The sequence below is a fragment of the Grammomys surdaster genome, unplaced genomic scaffold (genome assembly GCF_004785775.1).
Source record: "Grammomys surdaster isolate TR1022 unplaced genomic scaffold, NIH_TR_1.0 166, whole genome shotgun sequence".
In the NCBI taxonomy this organism is placed as follows: domain Eukaryota; kingdom Metazoa; phylum Chordata; class Mammalia; order Rodentia; family Muridae; genus Grammomys; species Grammomys surdaster.
The window spans coordinates 7,311,243-7,337,357 of NW_021604614.1; the positions used below are offsets into that span (position 1 = coordinate 7,311,243).

General features: G+C 46.8%; 1 protein-coding gene across 6 annotated transcripts in view; it reads right to left on the reverse strand.

Annotated features, from left to right (window-relative positions):
• Nucleotides 1–26,115, reverse strand: part of Sfswap (splicing factor SWAP) — a 68,493-nt gene that overhangs the window by 23,549 nt on the left and 18,829 nt on the right. For 5 of the 6 annotated variants that reach the window (XM_028766256.1, XM_028766253.1, XM_028766251.1 and 2 more), the window contains 4 exons: nt 5,205–5,445; nt 3,782–3,910; nt 3,082–3,175; nt 1,694–1,859 (listed from right to left, as the gene is read on the reverse strand). In XM_028766256.1, the coding sequence (XP_028622089.1) occupies nt 1,694–1,859; nt 3,082–3,175; nt 3,782–3,910; nt 5,205–5,445 (630 nt within the window). The remainder of the gene's footprint in view (nt 1–1,693; nt 1,860–3,081; nt 3,176–3,781; nt 3,911–5,204; nt 5,446–26,115) is intronic. The other variant, XM_028766252.1, reaches the window with a different exon arrangement.

The following is a 26,115-nucleotide window of genomic DNA, read 5'->3' on the forward strand; positions in this document are numbered from 1 at the left end:
AGTACAGTGGACAGAACCCAGGGACAAGCTCTGTGACGTTCTTGATATCCTTGTTCTCATGGACTCAGGACTTCAGGGTGCTGACATGCCTGCAGTCTTCTGTCCTTACATTCAGATGTGCAGAGAAATGAGGCACTGACTTGCTTTCTCTCCTCTTCAGGAGCTGTTTCTACCTGTATGAACTTCTTCCACATCTGTCCCTTCCTTTGAGACTTCTGAGAACTTCCCAGTATGTCTTCTAGTCATTCTGACCCTGGTGATTTCATTGTGCTTAACCTAGCAGCATTTCTGAGCCGTGTTCTGGAGTTGTCAGCTTTTCAGTGGCTAAGTTTTATGATAGTCTCAACCTATGGATCTGTCCTGATACTCAGGGCTGGAGGCTCAGCCCCTGTCCTCTGAATCTCAGCAGGGCTGTGCTCCTGTGTCCTGCACCGCAGAGGAGCAGGCCTATCTCTCCAGGCCTCACTGCAGAAGGAGTGTTGTCAAACACTGTGCAGCTTGTACTCACATGTCAGGCTTCTCCTGACAGGGAGAGCATGCTGGTTCAGCAGCTGGGCCTGGGGCTCCTTTCTCTGCGGCTCCGCAGGTACCCCAGGCAAGACCAGTCTGGAGGGTGGCTCCTAGATAACAGCCACCTCCTGGATGTCCCCTAGCTAGTGCCAGCCTTCCACCTTCTCCTTGCTGGCAGTGGCTGTCCTGTGGAATCACTTGTCCATTCTTCTCTTCCAGTCCCAGGTGGATGGCCTGTCCTCCCAGCATGGGACAGCATCTTGAACGGCTTCTGGTACAGAAACTACTGCTAGTCAGTCACCTGACTTTCTAAACAGTGCTTTCCTAGTGACAGCCAGATGATTGTGACTCTGACTTCACTTGGAGGCCACTCCAGGCCAGGCAGGAGATCGCTGTCTGTCTCCCTTGCCATTCTTCTGGCCAGGCTTGTCTTCTACTGCTGCCGCTCCTGTACTAGCCACTGCTCCCCAAAGGCTCTTGTTCCTCTGTTTAATCTCAAAAAGCCAACACTAGGTAGGTAAAGCATCCATTAGTAACCACAGGCCCCAGGGGAAGCCAAGTCCCACATGCTGTGTAGTCCACCTCTCCAGACTGGATGACTAGAGCCACCAGTCCTCAAAGCACAGCAGGGTCTCATTTATCTCTGGACACCCTTTTCTGTGGTCTCTTCTCGTTCTACCACAGGGCTCTGCTAAACAGCCCGAAGCAGCCTTTCTCCTCCGTCTTCCATTGAACCAGCCACTTATACACATCTGTCCTGCTAGACTACATCTAGTCAGTGATAGGGCAAGGAGACCAAGTGTGAGCGAGTGCAGCACTGCCTGACAAGGGTGCCCCAGGGAGCCACTTGGACAAAGAAAACAAACCTCATCACAACTGTTTGGGCTGGAGCTGGAAGCTCTTGCCCAGGATCACAACTGAACACAGTTTTAGAGGGAAGATGAAACATTTGAAAATTTATAGACACATCCACTAAATGATGTAAGTTAAAAGCTGACGGGTCCCCAGACTAGCTTGTACCTTCTGGGTTCCAAACACCATGTTGGAGAAGCAGGACAAGGTGAGCATGTCTGAATATAACAGCTCTAGAAGGCAAGCCCAACAAGCCCCCATGGTTTGAGGTACCTAGTCCTGTCCCTCAGGAGGGAAGCCATGAGGCCTGGGCTTCACCAGGACAGCGCACCTTTTACCAGCTTCCCGTCCACGGTGCTCTTGCTGGACCCAGCCTCCTTCTTCCCGCTGCCTCTTCCCCCAGTCTCTGCCATACCCTCAGGAGCGCAGTCCTCTCCAGCTTCACTCGATTCTTCAACAGCGGTTTCTGTGGGAGCCTCTTCAGCTGTTGTTGCTGCCTGAAGAGAGAGATATCACTGAGTACCGTTACATGTTAACATGTAACATGAGGCCGGGCATTGGTGGCACATGCCTTTAATCCCAGCACTTGGGAGGCAGAGGCAGGCAGATTTCTGAGTTCGAGGCTAGCCTAGTCTACAGAGTGAGTTCCAGGACAGCCAGGGTTACACAGAGAAACTCTGTCTCAAAAAAACAAAAACAAAAACAAAAAAACAAAAAAAACCCCATGTAACATAAGCACATGTTACATGTGAGTGTATTCTGCAGTACACACATGTAATCCCAGCACTCATGAAAAAAGGGCAAGAAGGTCAGAAGTTCAAGGGCATCCTTGGCCAAACTCAAAGAGGTTGAGGTCGATGCTACATGAATCTCTAAAAAACCATCAAAACACTCAATTTCCCAAGCCACCTGCAATGACTGCATTTCCTTCCACATTTCACATCATTCTCTTGGGGGAGTGTGTGTGTGTGTGTGTGTGTGTGTGTCTGTGTGCGCGCACGTGTATGTGTGTAATGGGAAGTGGACCCAGGGCCTCTGGTATGCTAGGTAAGTGTTCTGCCCCTGAGCTGCATCCCTAGTCCCACTGCATTCTTTTAGTATGACAGACTACACAGTTGAAGGAGTACCTTTCTTTAGAAGCCTGGTCACTAAGGACAACTTCAAGTCACAGTCTCCCAAAGACCACAGAAGAACATGCTATTTCAGGCCCAGCAAGTATTTCTGGCAGAATAAGCTCAAGAGTGTCAGGACAGGGCAAAGTACCCCGAGTGTAAGGGACTGTGTGCGGTGGCAGCCGGTCCAGCTCTATCCCTGGAGGACAGTCAACAGCTCCAGCATATACACCATGAGGTGCATTACAGAGCAGTCTAAAGCAAACTGGGTGCAGCGGCACACCCGCAAGCCCAGCACTTTGAAGGCAGAGGCAGGAGGATCAGTAACTGAAGGCTAGCCTGGGCTACATGAGACCATGTCTCAACTCTCCTTCTCAGTATTGTCAAAGTAGTCTCTGATGCTTGAAGCAACAGTGGTTTTTGTTTGGAACACGCTTGACTGCACAAATGATCACCGAGGCATAAGTGGGTGGGCACTTCAACAGATCCAAGACAGTTTCACCTCCTGAAGGGATAGGTCAGACACAGTGTAGACCTCGGAGTCAAGAGGAAGTCCCTTCTGCACCTGTCATCAGCGCTCCATGCCTCCCCTACCTTCAGCACATACCTGTGTGCTACCGCCCCCTTCCTTCTGCAGGAAGAACTGCTTCTTAAACTCATAGTAGGCGTTGTACTGGTGCCAGGGCTGCAGGAATTCAAACCTGTGAACAGGGAAGGATCTGGTGATTCAACATGGCCCACTGCAGCCCTCAGCGTTTCCACATGTGGCCTGTACTGTCCTGGACAACTCATAAACACTAGTCAGAACAACTTCATAGATTCTCCATGGCTTCAGTCCTGCTCTATTCACTGACATGTGAATTGGGCAGAGGGCTAACCCACCTTCCAGGGTCATACCATGGGAGAAGATGCAGTCAATGTTTTATGCATACTGCCAGGCATAAGGGATAAGGACCCTTGAGAAGTGTGAATGCCAGCATTTCAAACACCTACATTATCACCACTCAATAAAGAAGACAACAACAAAAGCCCTCTCCAACTCTAGGTAATTTAATAAGATGAACAAAAATATGCCTATCTAAAGATAGTTTAGGGAAGATGAAAGCACAAAAGAATTCTGACAGGGTTAGAGAATGCTAAATGAAAAAACCCCAATCTCATATACCTGGCACACTTCTAAGTTTTTGACTTTTTTGCAACATGGGGCTTGATCCCAGAAACTCATAAATGCCAAGCAAACATTGCCACTGAAATTCACAAATGCCAGGCAAACACCCCAGCCCAACACTCAAACCCTTTCACTTTACCTTTGATCGTTCTTGGCTCGAACACTGGTCTCAAATTTAAGGCCATTTCTAGCGACGTACTCTGCCAGCTTGTCAATCACAGGCTGGATGTCAGGGGGCGGGGGTATGATGGCCACGGGAGCAAGCGCACTGTGGAGAAGAGCCGGTGAGCAACCTGAACTCAGCATGGCCCAAGCCCGGCATTGGCAGCTGGAGGGGCCTTTTGGGCTCAACCATGTAAGAGCAAGACTCTTGGTCTAAAGACAAGAAGCCCCTTAACCTAATGAAGCCAGCTCCTATATCCCAGAGCACCACTGCTGGAGTGAGCTTACAAGAGTGGCATCTTGTAAGCCCAATAGGCAAGACTCTATCTTAAACAAAACAAACAAACAAACAAAAAAAAAAAAACCAGGACAGTGGGGATTAAAGAATGAGGTCCAAAATCCCAGAGCTGGATTCAAGTCTTCCTCCTAATTAGCATCCGCCTTTAACTATGAGCTACTTCTTAGGAACAAAACAAGGAAAAGTCATTAAAACAGGCAAGAATGTGGCTCAACATCCTTCGCTGTGTTTACTTTCTCAGCAATGGCCCTGGAAATCATCCCCCAACCCCTCCCACATGCTAGGCCACTGATCTACTTCTGAGTGACACCCCCAGCCCACATTTGACTTCTTAGAATGATTAGAAAGAAGGGTTTTATAGTCAAGTATTTCAGCAGCCTTTATGAGTACACACACACACACTCTCTCCCCCACTCCTGTCCTTCTGTTATTGCTGGTTCTACACTAGCTGCTGTACGACTGTTCGACGCAAGCTCTTGGAGCCCTCCCCTCATCCATCAGTATGAGACCCTTTGAGTTCTGACAAGTTTAGTCCACCTCACTTGAACTCCACCTAACACCGCCCAGCTGAGGCTTCAAACATGACAAGAACAGCCCAGAATTAAGGAGCAGATATGGGATAGGGCCTGAGAGCCACATTTACATCTGGTTAGATTTCACCGCTTAAGAATCATTTTTGGTACTGAAATGGGGCTTGCTCTGTAGTCCAATATACAGATGACCCCGAACTCTTGATCCTCCTGCTTATGCCTCCCCAGTGCTAAAAATACAAGAACAGAACAACTACATGTATTATTTATTATCTAGCTGGCTTGGAACTTTTTCTTCTTTTGAGACAGGCATTCACTGTGTACCTCTGACTGGCTTACTCTACAGATCAGGATGGCCTTGACCTCAGAGAATGCCTGACCCGGCCTGGCTGAGTGGCATTAAACTTTCAATCCTTCTGTTTCAGCTTTCCAAAAGCTGCAAGTACAGGTGCACGGTATAATACTAATAAATGAATGATAACCATGCTAATTATGGAGACGTAGGTATGCAATCCAGACCAAGAACACTGGTCACTGTGGCAGCCATCATACTGAGCAGGTGGCACATATACCTTGTGGTGGTGGTTGTGGAGGTAACCCCGCTACTTGATTCAGCTGTGGTTGGGGGTGGAGGAGGTGTGGTCCCAGGAGGCGGTGGTACAGTGGTAGTCACACCAGGTGAGCTGGACACAGTCACTCCAGCAGGAAGGGTACTGTAGTAAGTGGCCACATCGATCCCAGGTGGGGGTGGTGCCAGGCAGTAGGTGCCATCTGGCAGCATGTAGTAGCTGTAGTACATGGCTGCCACTGTTGCTGTAAGAAACAGGGTTTGTAAGCAAGAGGCCAATGGCAGGTGAGCCAGCTACAACATTTTGAGCCTCAAAGGCTCATGTTTTAGATACTTGCTCCCCAACTTACGGTGTCATTTGGGGAGGTTTTGGGGCCTCTAGGAGGTGGGGCCTGGCTAGCTCTCTACTTCCTGTCCTATCACAATATGAACAGCCACTGGCTCTCCCATTCCACCATGGACTTAGACTCTCTGAAACACTTAACGTTGTTCCTGTCAGTTATTTGATCACAGCAACGTGACAATCATTAATACAACAGGATGGCAGTCGGTTAAGAAAGAGACCCCAACCAAGTGCAGCATCTACTCTGCCCAGTCCAACCTCGCTGCTTCTGTGTCTGGAACAATGGACAGTAGCAGACAGGCACAGAACAGCCAGTGTTAACAAGTGTACACTTTTGTAAATAACCCCCTTCCTTCCTTCATGAACTTAATACACAGAGTGAACACCTCTGCAGGAATGACTGCTGGGCAGCCCTCTCGCACCTGGCTGCTCAGGCATCCGTGCACAACTCCTTAACTCTTCCTCTCTCCAACACCAACGACGGTTTTTGGAATGTTTTTTCAGTCTCCTGTTCACTTTAGAAACTGCTGTCCACATGAGCACCATGGGGCTGCTATATTCAGCTCACTAGTCGGCTGTCTCTACATGACCTCTGGCCTTTCCTATAGTCAGCAGTGGTCACTATCAACTTCCAGCTCACTTTATGCACAAAGGACAGCAACCTGCTGTGCTAACAAAGTCCTGAGAGGTACCCATTTCCTTTACAATTGTTTTTTTTTTTTTTTAAGATTTATTTATTTATTATATATGAATACACTGTAGCTGTCTTCAGACACACCAGAAAAGGGCATCAGATCTCATTACAGATGGTTGTGAGCCACCATGTGGTTGCTGGGATTTGAACTCAGGACCTCTGAAAGTGAAGTCAGTGCTCTTAACCACTGAGCCATCTCTCCAGCCCCCTCCTTTACAATTGTTAATAGATGTCTTTTTTTTATTATTTATATTCATGAGTGTTTTTCCTGCATGTAAGTATGCCTGGTGTCCGCAGAGGTCAGGAGAGAGTGTCAGATTCCCACCTATACTGGAGATACAGAAGTTGTGAGCTGACAAGTGGGTATTGGGGATCAAACCCAGGTCCTCTTAAAGAACACCAAGTGCTCATAACTGCTAAGCCAACTCTTAGCCCTACTCATGTTTTTTGGGGGAAAAAAATGTTCAAATCTAGCACTGAGCACATAAGGCTAATGAAGTAACTGGGTCTTCATTTCTAATCCTCGTCCAGATAAATAACAATGCTGGCTACACAGGGAATTAATTTCTTCTTCATTAGGACAGAAATGAAGGAATCTGACTTTCACTTGTTCACAGTGGTGCAGTAAAACACTGTGGATTGGGCAACACATGGCTGCTCCTGAGGTAAATACACAGTGGGGTACTAATGTCCCAGAGGGGAGGAGACGGGCTTTCTAGCTCAGGCTGGGAAGATGTGTACGTATGCAGTCCCCACACGCTGTGGACAGACACACTTGTGGTTGGACTGACTCACATTTTATGCCATACATATCAAGTCCCCAGTACCAACCCAGACCAGTGTTATTTACCAGACTCCGGTACACAGGCACAGCGATAACTAAATATTTCATGGGGTATGTGGCCCAGTGCCTTTCCACCTCTACTCACAGGGCCACCTACTACATCTCTTCAGATGGCGGGGCTGGCAAGACAGCCTCACTGGCACCTCTGTTTCCCACCATGTTGTGCTGACAAGACATCCAATGCAGTAACTTGGAGACCCACCCTATAAATACCTGATAATACTGGACAACAACATTTGGTGTCACCTGCCTTCCTCTGACCTCTTACTCCACATGACACTCAAGACTTCAATTCACACCTCAGAGAGGATACTCGTGCGACCTCAGGACTCCAGAGGTAGGGCACCGACATAAAGCACCTTGTATTCTGGTGCCACACAGACTCAGGACTCATGCTGTAACCACCATGCACCTGCTTCTCCACACTGCTGTTCCCAGAGCTCCATGTACAGTGTCTGGGAGGAAGCTGGATATGCCTTTCCTGTCAGGGTCAGTGGACAGGCCCTCAAAATGGCCTGAGAGATAGGCTTCTCAATAATCCTGAGCCTATTAGCTCATCCTGTCCCTTGGATTTTGGGTCTTGCTACTCCAAAAGCACACAGGTCACCACTCTGTTGCTTCTGCCTCTGGTATGTACAGAGGCAGGGGTACACACACACCTGTGGTAATTCCCTGCAATGCTAAGACTGTGGGCCCACTACTGTGTGCCCCAAAGGAGGCACATCTCAGAAACAGTGACAAGTTCTTGGCAGCTCCTGGTGCATTCAGCCAGTAGAGCTTAGCTGTTCTGTTCTCACATAATCCAGTGCTGAAACACTGCGCAGTGACAACAGCTCACACTGGCCCAGTGCTGGCTAAGACTCTCCATGACTCCACACTCTGCAGCAGGGGAGTCTATAGCTCAAGCATTCTGCAGCCTTGTCATCAGCTAAGCCCAAGGCACAGGTTCCTAAGCACCCTACTAGTGCTAACATCACACACCAAGGAAAAGTATCGCTGTCTCTGTCTCTGTCTCTCACACACACACTATCATACACATGAAAATGTCCCACACTCACAGGCTGTCTGATTTTATATGTAAACTACAGATACACTACTTGACATTTTATAATCTTACTCTAAATCCTTATGATAGAAATCTTTCATAAAACTTAAGTATGTTTTCTAATATCTTTACAAAAACTTAGTTTACATTAAAAGCCACCTAATGATTTAAGATTTCAATTTTGCAAGATGAAAAAGGTGCCAGATATCAGTCAAGTAACAATGTAGATGTGCTTAATACTACTGGGCTGTCCACTCCAACACAACTCACAACATTATCCAAAAAGTCACACTCAGAATACAGCAAGTCATGAGGTTAAATAAGATGCTATTACAAGAAAGAGGGAGTGCTAGAGAGTCAGCTCAGTGGATGAGAGTACGTATTGCTCTTGCAGAGGTTCCAAGTCTGGTTGCTAGCACCCACATTGGCTAGCTTATTACCGTATATAACTAACTCCAGTTTCAGGGGCTCCAACTCCATTCTTCTGGCCTCCACAAGCACCGAAAACATACATGCAGAAAAACACTCATGCATATAAAAGAAACCCCAAAAAACCACCACCACCAGCACCACAACCTTTGAAAAAGTGGCATCTGCTACAGAAGATCTGGATGGTGTAGTCATACAGTGCAGGTACCTGGCTCAGGGCTGCCTGTGCTCTTTGATGCTAGGCTGCCATCCCTAGGATAAGCCAGAGGCCTTGCTGCCTCAGCATGATACACTGAACTTTCCAAGGGTACTGCTTATTTCTCCATCTTGACATGGGGTCTTGCTCTGTTCCCAGAACGGCCTCTAAACCTTGTTCTCAAGTGAGGACTCTTCCTCAGTTTACTGAGGAGACAAGCCTACAGGAACAAAGCACTATGCTTGACCAGGACTGGGTTTTGAAGTGAGTGAAAATAAATGTATTTCCTGAGTACTGCAAAAACCCACACCAAATGAGCCAACAGAGAAACTCCACCAGGTGCCAGGCCATCTAGACAACAGTAACATGGAAGGGTGAGCTGCTAACATGGAGGCACATTTGGAAGCACTTTTCCAGCTAGTCACAAGCTTACAGGGCAAGGCTGGTGCCGTCTGCCTAACCATCTTTTATTCTTTTCTTGAACTTGCTTTGTGGAGAATGGCCTTGAACTCCTCATGACCCAGGCTTCACCTCCCCAGCACCGGAATTACAGTGTGTCACCACACTCAAGTTTATATAGCGGTGGAGACTGCAGCTAGGGCTTTATGCCTGCTAGGTGGCCACCCGACCAACAGCCCTGTCTAATCATCTTCCAGAGCCCTTCAGCCCTTGCACAGGTGTGTGCTAAGGATCCTGTGACTTTCCTAAGACACAGCTATGACATTAAAGGAGTCATGTTCAAAAACTCACAGGTCACCAGCTGAGAGCTTCTGAGGGGCAGCAGTGACCCTGTCCCTGGGTCTGCACACTGAAGGATGGTGCAGGGCCCCTGATTCTGCCCTGAGGCTATGTACCATTCAGGCCATGTCCTTCAACCTCCTTCCCACCTCCAGCTGGCTGACAGGCACTCCTCAGCCTTTTCTGAGGCTAAAGGCTTGCCCTCTATTCCTGCCTCCAGTCCTGGGCCGCATCTGTCAAAGAACTCTTCACTCGGCACTCTTATCTGGAGAGGTCATCCATGTTCCAAAGCAACTGTGTCCAGAACTGCACTGGGCTTTCATCTATACCCTTCTGTCCTGCAGCTCTGGTCTAGGAAATGTCATGCCTCCAGTCAGATTTCCTGGGCCTCTTGGCTATACCTCTGCTCAGTATACAGGCAAGCTTCTGTCTGAGAGGTGTGCCCACAAGCTCCTTCTTCCTCCTTTTCTGGGGCCTCTGTGAGAATCAGCCCGGCTCATGGCAGCTTTCTTAAGTCTTTGGTCAGTCCCTGATTAACCTTTCTAGGTTCTTGGTTGGAAACCGTTGTGTGGCCACTGTGCTGTGGGAACATCTGCCACTGCAGACAGCACCGACCCCTGCATGGCTATTTATTATTACACACAAACACTCAGAAAGGTTTAACTTACAAATCAGTCACACTAAGGGTGACAACAGAAATTATCTATGGAATTAAACTACTACAGTAATAGAAATAACAGAAGTTAAGTGAACAGGCTATGCTGTGCACACCCGTCTTGGTATAATTTAAGATGAAACAGTATACTTGTGATGGGTAAGGCAGTATACTTGTGATTAGGTAGCCTGGGCACAAGGATGTAGCAGCGCCAGACGACTTTAAAAGGATTATTTGAATGTAAACCTCTAGACACAACAACGAGGACAATTCCTAAGTAACTAGTGGGAGGGTAGAGTAGCATACACAGCCTGGATCAGCTGGGCAAAGGGACAATTCAAGTCTTATGGGAAGGTCTGGGACAGTTCAAGATCTTATATAACTCATAACAGTGCACAATTTCAAAATTTTGAGTTGCTTATTTCTGGAATTTTCCATTGAACATCCTCAGACTGGATCCCATGGAAAGCAAAACTGCAGATGCAGGGCCTGCTGTCTCTTCCCTGTTTCCCATCTGTTTTGTTCTCTAGAGTTCCAGTGCCAAATGGAAAGACTGCGCAGGCATTCCTGACATAGCACTGGCGTGGACACACTGTTCCGTGAATGCTCCTGTTGTACAGGAGATAACAGGCAGTTTTGGCCGAGGGCAAGGGCTGGGAAGTAGAAGCATAGAGCACTCCAGAACTGGATGGAAAAACACATCTACACCATACTTCTAGGTCTACCCCACTATCTATCCAAGGATTGAAATAAGAAATGTGTCTTCCAGCATGGTCTCTTGTAGGAACTTACTGGAAGATGTGCCCCAGCGAACAAACAAGAATGCCAAAGAAACAAACAAACACAGGAGCTACTACAGTCAAGTGATGCAGAAGCCACAGGAAAGCCTAGGGCTAAAGGCTGAGAATACAGCCCCAGAGTAGAGTGGCAGACTGGAAAACAGCTGCCAACAGCCAACAGACAGGTGCACAGTGACTGATGGACCAGCTTCTTTCTGTCTTTGGCTTCAGCCACCGGCACTGAGGCTTGGAAAGATGGCATTGTTAGATCCTAAGATGATTTCTCTTGACTGGTGGGTCTATATGGGTATTTCCAGAAAGGATTAACTGAGGGGAGAGGACCCTCCCTCAGAGTACCTGGCATCTTTCTGCAGCAGACCAAACAGGAAGAGGAGGTCCAAAAGAAGAAGCACTGCTGCTGCCCAGCCCGGCTTTGCTTTTTGCTCGTGAGTGCATCCAACTCTCCTGTTACTGCTGCTATCCATCATTTGACTCAGCCTCTTCAGCCTTGCCACATGGGCAGAAGACCAATGACTCCCAGTACTCCTCTAGGATTTCAGTGGGGACTCCAAAGGCATCTGGCAGCCTTGGGGACTGTGCACCTATATTTGGTTCTCAGTCTCTTCAGTGGGTAGAGAGTTATAATTATGACACTACCCAGACCAGTCTGTGTCAGCCCCATGATTCATCTTGTAACATACACACTCTATTCTTTTGTCAAGAGAACCATGCCTAATACAGACTGTGGTCCAGAAATGGGTCCAAAATAACAGCAAAACCCCTGTAACAAGTCCAGCTGCTCTGCCACTTGGAACACATGATCCAGCAAACCTGATGGTACATGTTTGGAGCCTTTGAGGACTGCACAGGTGAATCACAGTGGAGGCCTTTGGGACTTTGGAGCAAGGCCCTATTCTCACCTACAGACAATGATTTTGAGAGACAGCTCTTGGCCTGCTACAGGGGCTTTGTGGAAACTGAGAATCTACTAAGTTACCACGTGACTTGAATTGCCCATCATAGGCTAGGCATTACCTACCAAGCCATAAAGGTTGGACATGCAAAGCAGCAAACCAACATCAATTGGAAGTGATATTTATGTGACTGAGCCCAAGCCAGTCGTAAACAAAGTTGCTCAAATGCCTATGGTTCCTACTACTCCAACAATGCCTTCTGTCCTCAAGCACTACCTCATGAGGTACGCTCTGTGACTGGATGACTAAAGAGAACAAAAGTAAGGCCTGGTTTACTAACAGTGCTACCGTATGTGGAGTCCATCCCCCAGAAGTGGAGCGCTAGCTGCGTATTACATATAGTGCACTTCTGGGACTACCCTGAAGGACAGTGAGAGAAAATCCTGTGGTAGGCACAACTCTGGGCAGGACACAGAGCTCTCTATTTTGAGTATTATTTTTGTTCTCTCTATACATGCGTGCATGCTACTGGTGTGCACGGAGGTCAGAGGACAACCTGTGGGAGACAGTTTTCTCTTTCCACTATATTGGTCCTGGGAATTAAACTCAAGTTATCAGGCTTGGTGGCAAGCACTTTTACCTCAGTAAGCCGTCTTGCTGGCCATATACAATTTTTTTGAACAGATGTACAATTTATACACTGACACACAGGGCATTCCCAGTAGTTTGGATGAAGAGCTGGGGACTTGGAAGGAGCATGATTGGAAAATTGGTGAGACAGACATTTGGGGAAGAGGAATACAAACATCTCTGCAAATGAAGTGAAGATACTTGTGTCCTCTGTAAATGCTCATCAAATGGTGACATCAGCAGAGAAGAATGTCAACAAGCAAGCAGGATGGCTTGTTTTGTAGACAGAAGTCAACTCCTTTCTTGGCCATTCCTGTCACTGCCCAATGGACCCATGAACGAAGTGGACACAATGGCAAGGATGGAGACGACACACGGGATCAACAACTAAAGCAGCTGGCTTGACAAAATGGTGGAATGGCCTTTTAAGGACACAGCTACATGGCCAAGTAGGTAGCAGTAGCCTGAAGGGCTAGGGCAGAGTCCTCTAGAAGACTGTATATGCTCTGATTCAGTGTTCAGAATATGGTAGTTTCTCTTGTAGCCAGGATTCATGGATCCAAGAATCAGGGGGTAGAAATGACAACAGTACCACTCAACACTACCCCTAGTGGCCCACTAGCAACATGCTGCTTTCTGTTCCTACAATTCTATGCTCTTCTAGCCTAGATAGATGTCTTGGTTCCAGACAAAGAACTACTTCTCTTAGGAGGCACAAGAAGCATTACATGGATTCAATTAAACTGAGAGCTAAGACTTTCCCCTGGTCACTCTGGCTCCAGGAGTCACAGTGTTATTAGAAATAACTGACCCAGGCATCACAGAGAAACTGGAATTCGATGGAGGAAGGAAGAGTAGAGACTTTCTTGGTGTGACCACGTTCTGAGTTAAGTCTGAAACTGCAACAACTGGATCCAGGCTAGATGGTAAATGAGCCACAACCTTCCAGGAGGCTGAGGCAGGGAGGACATAAACTCTAAGCCTTCCTGGGTTACGAAGTAAGTTTCAGGCTACTTCCACAGATAAAGAAACAGGACTTGCTGAGTATATGAGCTGGGCAACAGAAAAATATAAACAACTAACCAATCACAAGAAATGTGATTGGTCAAGTAACCAATCACAGAAATGAGAAATGTAACTGCTATGGATATTTCTGTCTTACATTGTTCAAATGTTCATGGCTTTGTATGTATGCATTAATAAGCAGATATTTGTGTTTTCTTTCTTTTCCTATTCTATTACTATATAACATTAAGAAAATGTCAAAACTTGCCGGGCAGTGGTGGCGCACGCCTTTAATCCCAGCACTTGGGAGGCAGAGGCAGGCGGATTTCTGAGTTCGAGGCCAGCCTGGTCTACAGAGTGAGTTCCAGGACTTTCAGGGCTACACAGAAAAATCCTGTCTTGAAAAACCAAAAAAAAAAAAAAAAAAAAAAAGAAAATGTCAGAACTTAAGTGTTGCCGTTCTATGTATCATATTTAAGTTACAGGGTATAATCTGAAAACATCTGCTCTGGGGGAAGAATTGATGTTTTTCAGTTGCACATAGTACACTTCCATCACACCATGCTGAATTATGACTTTGTATTATCTTAATTTGGAAATTAAGTATGAGTGGCTGCAGGTCAAGTTGTCTAGGGGTGGACTCGTGATGCTTAATCTTGTCAACTTGATGGCAATTAATGTGACAGAATCTAGTAAGCAACATGCCTCTCGGAGAGTCTGTGAGTGCATTTCTAGGAAGGATAACTGAGAGGTGACCCATCCACCAAGTGGGCAGCACCTTCTTATGGGTATACCAGATACATAATGGGGTTTGAGGCCAATGTGTTGCATGTCTATGAGCCTTCACTTCTTTCTATCTTTATTTTTATATGAATGAGTGTTTTGCCTACATGTATGAATCAATATGTACCGGATACCCTCAGAAGCCAGAAGAAGATGTTAGATCTGCTAAGACTAGAGTCACAGGTGGCTCAAACTGAACCCAGCTCCTCTGAAAGAGAAGCCAGTGCTCTTAACTGCTGAGTCAGCTCTCCAGTCACTCCCCTTCATTTCTTGCTGCTAAGTCCGTCTAACTTAACTCTACTGCTGCTGTGACTGTCATCTCAGCATCTTGTTGATATCAGACTCCAGCTACTTTAGCTTTCCAATATATACTGAAGACTAACAACTCTGGAATGTTTCAGGTCTTCAGCACCACACTGACTGCTGAAGTATCCAGCCACATGCATTCAGCAGTTACCAAGTTCTCATTCTCTCTGGTACACAGAGAGCAACTGTTGGATTACCCCACCACTATTGTGCAGGCTGCTGTAATGAATCGCTTTTAGAATATATTTTTATGTACATACCTTCTACCAGTTCTGCTCCTCTAGAGGCTCAAGACAACCAAAAGAAAAAACACCAGGTTGGAGTGTTAAACTCTGGGCATGAGAGAGCTTGAGGGGCACATGTGAGTGAAGTCAGATCACTGTCTGTTGCAGAAGATCCCAGAGCACCTAACTTCAGGATGTGGAGGAACAAAGGTGTAGCCACAGCAAAGGTGGGTAGAGTCTACCCAACATCAGAGACCATGATTTAAGTAATCCTGGAACCCAGACTGGTTCTGGGAGGTGGAGTGCAGACACTTTCCAGAACAAGTATGCATTTGACTTTCAAAGTATAAATATGCCCTACTCTAATTAAAACAAAAACTTAGCATATACTAATTATAATCAAAGAAATGAGAAACATCTTACCCTATTCATCACATTCTTGAGCTTACAGCAAAGAGGAAGCACATTACTGATACTTTCCCCCAATACTGGTGATTAAACAAAGAGGTAGGTGTGTATGTGTGTGTGTGTGTGTGTGTGTGTGTGTTGCATGCACACCTGCTAGGCAAACACCCTGCCAGTGGGCCACATTTCCAGTACTCTTTCTAATTTATTTACTTTTAAGTGTGGTATGTGTGGTGTGTATGTGCTACATGCATGCGAGAATGTGGCTATCAGAGCAGGACACTGGGTCTCACCCTCAGTTGCCTTCTTGTTCTGAGACAGGGCCTCTCACTAAATCAGAAGTTCACCATTTTGGTTAGGCTGGCAGGCCAATGAACTCCTGGGATCTTCCTGTCTCCAACCCCGTGCTATGGTTACTGGCATGTGCAGCCATGTCTGGCTTTTACGCATGTACTGGGGATTTAGACTTAGGTCCTCATGCTTCTAGACCAAGTGCTTTTAACCACTGAGACGTCCATCTTCCTTTATTAGTTTGAAGCAAATTCTCAGTAAGTTCCCCACGCTGGCCTGGAACTCACTCTGTAGAGCAGGTAGGCCTTGATCTTACATTCTCTTTCCTCAGCCTCCTGAAAACCTGGCATTAAGGCCTTCGATGTTCCCTATCAGTTACCCTTTGCCCCCTACCCGTTTGTGAAGGATGTGTGTCAGTTATCTGGATACTACAGACTCCTCAGTACATGCAACCAACAGGCTAAGTCATCTGAACAACAGGACAGTTTCCAAGATGGAGCCATGGGCTCAGGACCCTTGGTGAAATGGTGGTGAGGTTACTGCTCCTATCAAGATGTGAAGAACCAAAGAAATCTATTAAAGTGTGGGGCACATGGCTGCTGACACAGCACTGTGATGAGGAATAGGCTGGCAAACACAGCTGGACTTGGGAATTTCTACCCAGGACAAATCAATCCACTCTGAAAGCAGACACAACGAAGGAGAGTCTTTGAATGAGCACCTGACTGCCTCTTGCCCACCGCCGGCCAAGCAGCAGAGTGTGCTGAGAAGGTTCCCTGCTGCTGTTTGAGAAAACTGCTGTGCTAGTCTATGGCTGACCAGTCTCAGCAGCACCTGGAGTTCACCCTCCCAGACACGCCATCCCCTGGCACATTCCTAGTCGAATTCTTCGTTAGCACCACTGGCAACCTTGGCTCGACTGTTAATCCTTCCACCACCTCCCCCACCCCCACCCCTTTACCCACCCACTTATCTATTTTGCCCTCAGACATTGGCTTTTCCTGATTTGTATAAGAACTCTCCTGTCACCCCAAATACACGGATGCATTTCCGCATGAAGCTAACAACATAACATTTTATGGAAGAACCAGAACAAAAAACCAACACCAAGTGTTTCCCAAGAAGAATGGTATACTAAAAAGCCAGCTTCTTAACAAAACAGATTTCTCCTGAAGTGTGCAGGGCTCCATATAAAAACAGGGGAAATGAGAATGTAACTGCATACTGCTTGGGCAATGAGGGTTCCTTGAGACTGTTACCGGTGATGTCGCGAGGGTGGCTGCACACACTCCAAGATACAATCATAAGGTAAAATTTCCTGACATTGTCGTCTTCAGAACACATCCCTGTGGCTAAGTGACATATGGATACTTAGAGAAGTTACCTCACAATTTGGGATTGAGAGTAGAGGTTTCTAAACATCTGTAGAAAGACAGATATTGGGGGGCTGGAAAGATGGCTCAGTGGGTAAAAGTATTGGCTCGCCATGCCAGACACCAGACAGCCTGAGTTTGATCTCCAAAAGCCATACAGTAGGAGAGACCTGATTCCTGCAAGTTATCCTTGGACTTCCATTTTTATGCCATGACACACTCATACCCACACATATACAGATACACAAAAAAATTACAATGTGTAACAAAAAGAAAGACACAGATTGTGTTTCTGTGTACTTACGGGTAAAATTGAAGACATTATGTATACCTTATATAATGAGAAAAATAAAGCAAACAGCCAGTTTTTCCTTCTTGTACTCTGGCCGCCTTGGTGTCCGGGCTGCTGGGTAACTACAGACATGTGTGCTGATATGCTCAGCTCCAAATGTCCACTTTGACAGAACTAAAACTATCATCAAAGCTGCTGCCAAGGGACTGTTACTTCCATCAGTCCGGGTGGACATGGAGGAGAGTGGCACTCTTCTTGGGTTAGCCTCACCTAACAGGGCTGGGGCTGGTGTCCCTGTTATGAATGTCTTCAAACCACAGGCTGCACCCACCACACGTCTTATGCAGACATGGGCTGCTGAAGCTCACTGTGGCTCAGCTGACAGCTCTGGCCAAGGGCTGCAGTGCTTTCTACAGAAACACTTATCTTTGTTTTCTCAACACCATGGGTTTTGTTTCAGCAAGGCAGCTTTTTCTAACAATCTGGTTAGAATGCTTTTACATTTGGTATCTGAAAATTTCCAAGTCTTCCTGAAAGCTGAAAAAGTCAGTGGGGTAACAGCTCTTCTTGATCCCACAACTGTGACTTTCTTGATTTTGTTTGTTTTCAGACAGGATCTCACTCTGTAGGCTTGGCTGTCCTATTTGTGGCAATCCTTCCCCCTGGTTTCATGCTCTTTTCTATCCTCGTGATGTCAGTGGCTGCACCCCAATATCTTACAGATCTACTCCTTACCACTGCGATACTGTACACACCCATACTATTGTGACCAAAATCCCAGGTTAAAGTCCATAGGGAAGGAAGGAAGTCATCTTGGCTCATGGTTTCAGGGCTACTTAGTTCACACTATGGTGAACAGAGAAAAGACTATGGAAAGAAGCCAGGACAAATGCCATGTCCTTCAAAGGTCCCACCTTCTCACTTCTATCCCTCCCAATAATGCTGTCATATTCACAGTCATCAAGAAACTACCTCCAGATTAGATCAGAGTCCTGTCAATCCATTCAACTGTGGAGACACATCCACACAACCACTGCGGTGTCCAACAGTGTCCTTCACTCCCTTCAGTCTCTCAGGAAACACTCTCCAGCCAGCCAGCAGTGTGCTTTGCTCACCCCCTGCACCTCTCAGCCCAACCAAGCTGGAGATCCAGGGCACTCGCTCACTTCCCTATTATCCACAAGGTAGCCACTTCCACAAGGAGGCCATCACACCACAATGCAAAACTCAGGCAAGCTTGTAGGTGACTGGCTGGGAAGGCTTGCTCTGAAGTACCACAGCCTGGCTTGCTGCCAAAAGCTGTCATTTCTCATGGCTGTGTTTTGCCAGGACCAGTGTCAGGATGGTTATTACCATAGTAACCTCAGAGTCAATGAGCAACTCCTCACCCTCTTCTCCCTGACAACAGATGCCTGTTGCTATCTGCATGCTGCAGCAGGTTCTGTGAGGTGAGTGGATCTCTCTTGCCTCCGCAAGGCCCTACTTCCTTCACACTAAAAATTTACCCTCGGGAGGCCACGGTGCCTTGAGCACATCTGTTGGCACCAACAGCAGTCACTGTCACTGCTGAGTCATTCTTTGTCAGGACAACAAAGTTCACAGAGAATGGATGCTGCAAACCTTCAGGGTGTCTCTCCAGAGGTGGCAGAGAGAAGAACAGAGCTGAGAATCCACGTCTCTCTTCTCTGTGCAGTCAGCTCAGTTCTTTACATCCCTCGCTTCATCCTCTGAACTCAGATACCTGACTCTCAGGAATTCCCAAACGATCCCTTCCTAGTCTTAAGCAGTCAGTACTTTCTGATACAGAGTCTTCCACTGCAGAGGGTAAAAATAAGGTCAAGGAGCCTCCAAACGCCTTATTATATACACTGTCTACAGCTTTTAAATAGAGAAATGTCTCTGTCCTTCTCATTTCTGCAAGTGCATAAGAACTGACGGGCCCAGCACACTGATTCGAGCCTGTCCCATCACAGCAGACAGTTGCCAAGGTCTGCTAACAGGGTACACACACTATGATATAGCGAGAAAATGAACATCATTTGCCACATACGTCTATCTGCCCTGCTGAGGCTTCCAGACAAGCCAGTGTCTCACAAACTGTCCCCACGGCCAGGGAGATGGCTCTGTTATGCAGTGCTTTCACAAAAAGCATGAGGACCTGGGTTCAAGCCCCAGAACCTATAGAAAAAATACATAGTGCGGTGGTGAGTATTTATAAACCCAGGGCTAGGAAAAGTGGTACCAGGAGGATGGATCCCTGGGACTCTGGCCAGGCTGTCTAGCCTAACTGGTGAGCTCCAGGCTATTAGCAACACTGTCTTAAAAGGGGGAAACTGTGTAGGCATTTCTAAGATCCTCTGGCCTTCACACAAATGCATATATATACAAAACCACAAAATCAATCTCTCTCTCTTACACACACACACACACACACACACACACACACACACACTTTTAAAAGAAAGCGTCTTCAAGAAAAGACTAGTTTTGGCATCACCAGCCTGAAAATGGAAACTGGAATGACTTCTGCAGTCATCCATGAAGGTCACATCTGGGCCACCAGATGCATCTGCAGTATCCACATGTTTAAAACAAACAAACAAAGAAACAAACAAACAAAAATAAAACAAAAAACCCTTTCTTTTGTTGGATCAGATTTCCCTCCAGAAAAGCCTCTCTGAACTCAATTAAAATGCACACGAGTAAAGGTGAGCACATGCACACATGTGGAAATCAGAAGCCAACGCCATGCACCTGCCTCAGCTGACATCCTCCTTAACTGCTTCCCACCTTATCATCATTTGAGACAGGGTCCCTTCCAGGCAGCACGATTTACTCTAGGCACAGCCATCTCTCTGTTCCGGACGGTGGGTGTGATGTGACCAGCTGCTCTAAGCTCTGGCCACTGTGCCTTCCTTGCTGTGATGGACTGAGATCTGCGACAGTGAGCGGCACAGATCCTTTCCCTCTGCAGGGGGTTTTCTGCCAGGATATCTTATCACAGCAACATAAACAAGCAAGGCCAGAAGCTAAGTGAATAGAGAGGATCAGGCACTGTCAGTCAAGCAGGGGTCAGTGTGGGCTTGCCGTCTGGTTTTTAACAGGCTCCAGGTCCTATTCATATATTTAAACAACTCAAGGGAAGAAAAAAAAAAACAAACAAGGAAAATCATTATTTTATTTTACAATATGGAAAATATGTGATTCTCAAATCCTGATGGCTACACAGAGATTCTGTATTGTTTCTCTGATAGCATTTCATGTAGAACTTGTAATCCTCCTGCTTCTACGTCTTTTTAAACATGTGGATGCTGCAGATGCACCTGGTGGCCCAGATGTGACCTTCATGGACGACTGCAGAAGTCATATCAAAATATTATTATTGTCCGACTATCTTGCTCGTGGTGACGTGTTTGGAGGCTGAGTCCTAAGAAGGTCTAGCCCTGAGCCCACTGTCCAGCTTAGAAAGAGGACCGAAACGTGTGAGCACAGAAGCAATGCAGCATGAACAGGATCACAAAGACAGAAATAATCACCTGATGCCAAAGAGAAGCAAGCCACAACCAGGGAACAGGACACTCACAAGGAAAGAAGCGCAGATCAACAGCCAGAAAGTGGTACTGAAAGTGTCCAACAAACAAGGGACCAACAGCTACTAAAGGCACACATGCAGACTGACTAAGCAACTGACACTGAAGGCAGAGGCAGTCCCCCGGTGCTCATAGCACATAGCTAGTGGGTAGGAAGATGATGCTGAAGCCCTTTCCTGAACTCAGGGCTGAATCACTATGTTGTAGGTGCATGTGGCTCATTAGATGCTGTGTTGCTATGTCAAAAGGCAGCCAACACATTCAAACATAAAAGAAGTTAAGAAAACAGCATCAGACTCAGCAGACAAAAACCAGTCAACTAGTAACACCGGTACCCACCAGCCCAGGGTTCTCCATGGTGTCAAGGGTTACACTGGGCTCTGGTTCACAAGACTCCGAGGGACAGAAACTGTTACCTGAAAACCTCACACCCAGGCCCAGACATGGTCTTCTTTTATATGAAGGTTGAAGGCTGGCTTTTTTCTTTCTTTTGAAACAGTCTCACTCTATGTACGTGACAGGCTGACTTTAAATACAAGAGCTTCCTGCCTCTACTTCCTGAGTCCTCTGAGTACAGTAGCTACCAGGTATCCTCAATCAGTTACCAGCAAGCATCTGTTTCTCACTTAAACCTCTGAAGAGCCCTTGAAGAAAACTAGCTTAAAGACTCAAAATGTCCAAGAGATGAATTACATACGGACCTCAACTGGAGATACTGTGCTGGGAAAAACAATCTGGCCAGCCACAGAAGTGAGATTATGCAAGCAGGAATTACAGTTACAGACAGAACACATGCGTTCCTCACACGGCCCCCCCACAAGAAGCTAACATGCCTAACAAAAACCAGGAATCAGGGGTGAGCAAAGGGAAAGTGATCTCAGAACCTTGGGATGTGCTAGGCGAGGGCTGCCCCACCGAGCTATTAACAAGCCTTGGGAAGGAAATAACTTAATTTTAAAAATTCACAGGAATGCATTCGCTCTCACACAAAAACACGTAAACACCACCTCCTGTCCTTACTGGGGCTGGGGCTGATCCCGGGGTCCTATGCCCGCCCTGCAAGTGCTCTCCACCTCTAAGCTCCTTCCCCGACCTCTGGATCTCCATCTCTGGGCTTCTTGAGTGGTGAACAGCCACACCTACAGTTGTTCAGCACTGAGTTTGGACCACAGGGTCTGACTGAGCTTCAGTAAATCTTCCCACCATAACACGCTGCTCAGGTTTTGCTGTGCAGCTGTAGGGCATCCCTCTCCTCTGAAGTGAGGTAGTGCCATGGGCTTGAGCCTCCTCAAGGAAGCTCATGAACGCCAAGAAATGCTGTACCTTCCTTGCTTCTTCCTACCTTCCTTGACTAACAACAAAAGAAAATGCCACAATCACAGCAACCTACCTGTTAAACACTGGGACATGGACCAGTGAGATGGCTGAGTGGGTAGAGGGGCTTGCTGCCAAGCCTGCCAACTGAATTTGACTCCTGGGACTCACATAGTAGAAGGGCAGAACTGACTGCTCCAGGTTATCCTTGGAGCGCCCCGCATGTACTATGTTGCACGTGTGACAACACATATAAATTAAAAAATATAGTAACAACATGTAAACTAGGATAGGGCTCGGGAATGGCTTAGCAGGTAGAACTGCTTATGCACAGTCCTGATGCACTGAGGCTGATTCTGAGAACCCATGCCAAGGTAGAAGTACTGACCCCACACAACTGTCTTCTGACCTTCCACAAGAACACTGTGGCACACGTGTACCCTTGCTCACATGCAATTGTGTGTGCACACACAGAAAATTTAGTCACAAGGAATACTTTAACTTTATTAATAGAACATTACACAAAGCATTGTTGGCTCTGACAGCGGACAATATTTCAGCATTAATGCCTCTTACATAATTTAATTATACTTTTCTATGAGGACTTATGCTAAGTAGCCAAGTAATAAAGAATAGGGCTTGAAAAATGGTTCACCATCAAGTTAAGAAATAAAAGAAATTGTTAATTTCATACATCTTCACTTAAAGAGCTTCTAGAAGAAATTTCATAAAATAATAAGTAAGATGTTCTTTTTCCCAGGCTGCCCAAATCTGGAAAAATTAGTGAGAAGCCAGCCACAGGAGCTGGGGTATATCCTGAGCTCCTGAGTAAGCACCAAAGGAAAGAACCACTAGCTCTGTGAGCAGAGACCTACAGGGCCCTGAGCCTAGACAGCAGCGGGCTGTGGAGGCAGATTACAGCTGCACGTGCATGTGAGACTGTGGACTGTGAGTGTGAGCTGTGAACACTCGCTGAGGAGTGGAACCCTCGGTATCCTGAACACTCGCTCAGGAGTGGAACCCTAGATATACTGAACACTCGCTCAGGAGTGGAACCCTCGGTGTCCTGAACACTCGCTCAGGAGTGGAACCCTCGGTATCCTGAACACTCGCTCAGGAGTGGAACCCTCGGTATCCTGAACACTCGCTCAGTTGTGGAACCCTAGATATACTGAACACTTGAGGAGTCTGGCGTACAGCTCAGTGGTACAGCTTTTTTTCTAACATGCATGAAGCCCTAGGTTTGTCCCCAGCACCACCTCGGACCAGGTGTGACAGGGCATGTCAGCAATCCTAGCTTGTGGAGATGAAGGCAGGAGAGCAGGAAGTTTAAGGTCGTCCTTGGCTACAAGGCTGAGTTTGAGGAAAGCTTGCGTTACATGCTTCACAAAACAAAACAAAAATCCGCCTGTCTGTTGCTGTTGGCAAGGAACTGCTCAAAGAGGCAGGTAAACCACCACCGCTCCACCTAGCTTCCTTCTCCCAGTTCTCAATGACACTGTGCATCTTCAGTCACCTACACAGATGTCTCTTCCACCTCACTTCATGCTTCCCCCCCCATCTCTCCTTCCTCAGAACCCATACACTCTATGGACCCCCAACAGTACAGACAGCTCTACTCAAGCTCCAGTGCTCAGGAGGCAGGCAGGGGAGCAAAGTATCCAAGTAGCTGCCGCTATGCTCCAGTAGACAGAGGCACCTCAGCTTTTGGCACTACTGAAGTCTTACTTAGAATGGGTATCCTTGGAGACTAACAGGATATGCTTTGGATGTGCATGTTAGAATCTTATACCTAATGCCATTCACACTGCCTGCTTACCCCCATAATCCCTCTGATAAAACCACTGCCTGTCAGTTTCCACTTTGCTGCAGTGACGTCTCTTTCTCCATTCAGGCCCTTTGGTCATGATGCCCACGACTGTGTGTATGACATTTCCGAGTCCTCCAACCCAACTATGCCCTGATGCACTGTGGGGCCTTCCTAGGCAAGCCATCTGAGGCGGCTCTGAGGGGACTGTCACTTATTTCCCATCTAACTGTGAAACTTATTTGTACATTAAACATTTCCCCCATTTCCTTAACAGTTTCATTAAAAACAAAAAAGCATTAGTAGACATAATCAAGTGTTGACAACTGGCTTAAAGTGGATGTCCTTTCTCCTGCCACACTCTTTCCTTACGAGAGCCACCCCAGCCAGGCCTCAGCCACAGGGCTCTAGCTGGCTCTGTTTTCCAGACACTGTTCTTGACCCCTGGCTGTGCCCACTTTCAGGTTCTCCTCTGCACTTCCCTCTGCAGAGCCAGCTAGTGCTGGGCTCTCTGTGCTAAGACTGTAGGCGCTCCCTGAGGGGCAGTGGTTCCTCCTGACCCAGCAGCCTGTGCATGACACACCGGGAACAGTGGGCTCCTCTCTGGAAGGTTGAAATTTTTGCTTTTTACCAGATTTTCTCTTAAACAATTTCCTTTCAGTTAAACTTATTGTAATTATGTATCTGGTTAAATTTTATACCAATACACAATTTAAATAAGAAGAGAATTGCTGTTTCTGTGAATTTAAAGTTGAATGCTTTGAAAAAATTAGATAAAAAGCCAAGTGCTTTAAAGAGCTACTGTGCAATTACAGGAGGAAAAGAAACCGTTGAGGCTCCAAATAACAAAATAAAAAGCCTACACTGCAGGGCCGCAGCACTGGCTGCCTGCCTGCTTCCCACGACAGACACCCTAACTGGGACGTAAGATGAGGAAGGTGGGGACAGGCTTTTCTGGAGCCCAAGGAGCAGCTGTGGCCCAGAGTTCAAAGGGTGGAGAAGAGCACATACAAGCTCTTTAAAAGAAAAGACAGTGGGCCAGTAAATGGGAAGGGTGCTCGCTCCCTCGCCCACCAGCTCGCCCTCCCTCCCTGCAAGCCTGGCAATCAGAGTCTGGTCCCAGAACCCAGGAAGAAGAACCAACTCCACTAAATTGTTCTCCCACTGCCACATGTGTGCTGTGGCGTATGTATATGCTCACAGTGCATGAGAATGTGTGCGTGTGTGCGTGTAAAAAAGATACAGAGCAAGCCCAGCAGGCAGGGCTGGTCAGCCTGGTGACAGTGACTCTGCTCTCTGAAGTCTGTGTCCGATCCACACTACCATCTGCAGACCTGTTTTCAGTATGTTTGTTTTGTTAAGGCATCAACTATTTCATAGGCTTCCAATAGCAAAGTCATATTTTGTTATGTCTCCTGTATTAGACTTGTTTTGTTTTGTTTTTTGAGACAGGGTTTCTCTGTGTAGCCCGGGCTGTCCTGGAACTCACTCTGTAGACCAGGCTGGCCTCGAACTCAGAAATTCGCCTGCCTCTGCCTCCCAAGTGCTGGGATTAAAGGCGTGCGCCACCACTGCCCGGCTTAGACTTCCTTTAAAATTTCTTATATTCTGCCTTACTGTTGTTTAGATAACCAGGGAATTTTTTAACTAGGAAAAGGAAAAAAAGAAAGACAGTACAAGACAAGACCTCCACAAATCACCGTAGGTTTTACTTGATCACTGCAATGTGAAATCTTAGAATACTATAGAAATAACTATTTTCAATGTTTCATTCAGAATATAATAAATTACCATTCTGTATGTACAAATGGGAAAACCAAGGCCTGCAGACGTATGGCAACTCATGCAGACAGGGCCTCACTGTGCAGCACCCCGTCTGCTGCAGACAGGGTCTCACTGTACAGCACCCCGTCTGCTGCAGACAGGGTCTCACTGTGCAGCAGCCCCGTCTGGCCTGGAACTGTGTATAACAGGTAGGCTTTGAACTCAGAGATCTACCTGTCTCTGTCTTCCAGGTGCTGAAATTAGAGGTACAAGCCATCAGACTTTATTTATGTATGTATGTTTGTTTGTTTCTATGTGTGTTTGTGACTGCACAGGTCAGAAGAGGTGCCAGATCCCGTGGAGTTGGAGTTATAACCTCCTGACATGCATGCTGGGAACTAAACTCAGGTCCTCTACAAGGGTAATATGTGCTCTTAACTGCTGATCCACATCTTCAGGCTTCTTCTTAACGGTTTAAAAGTTACTCAGTAGTA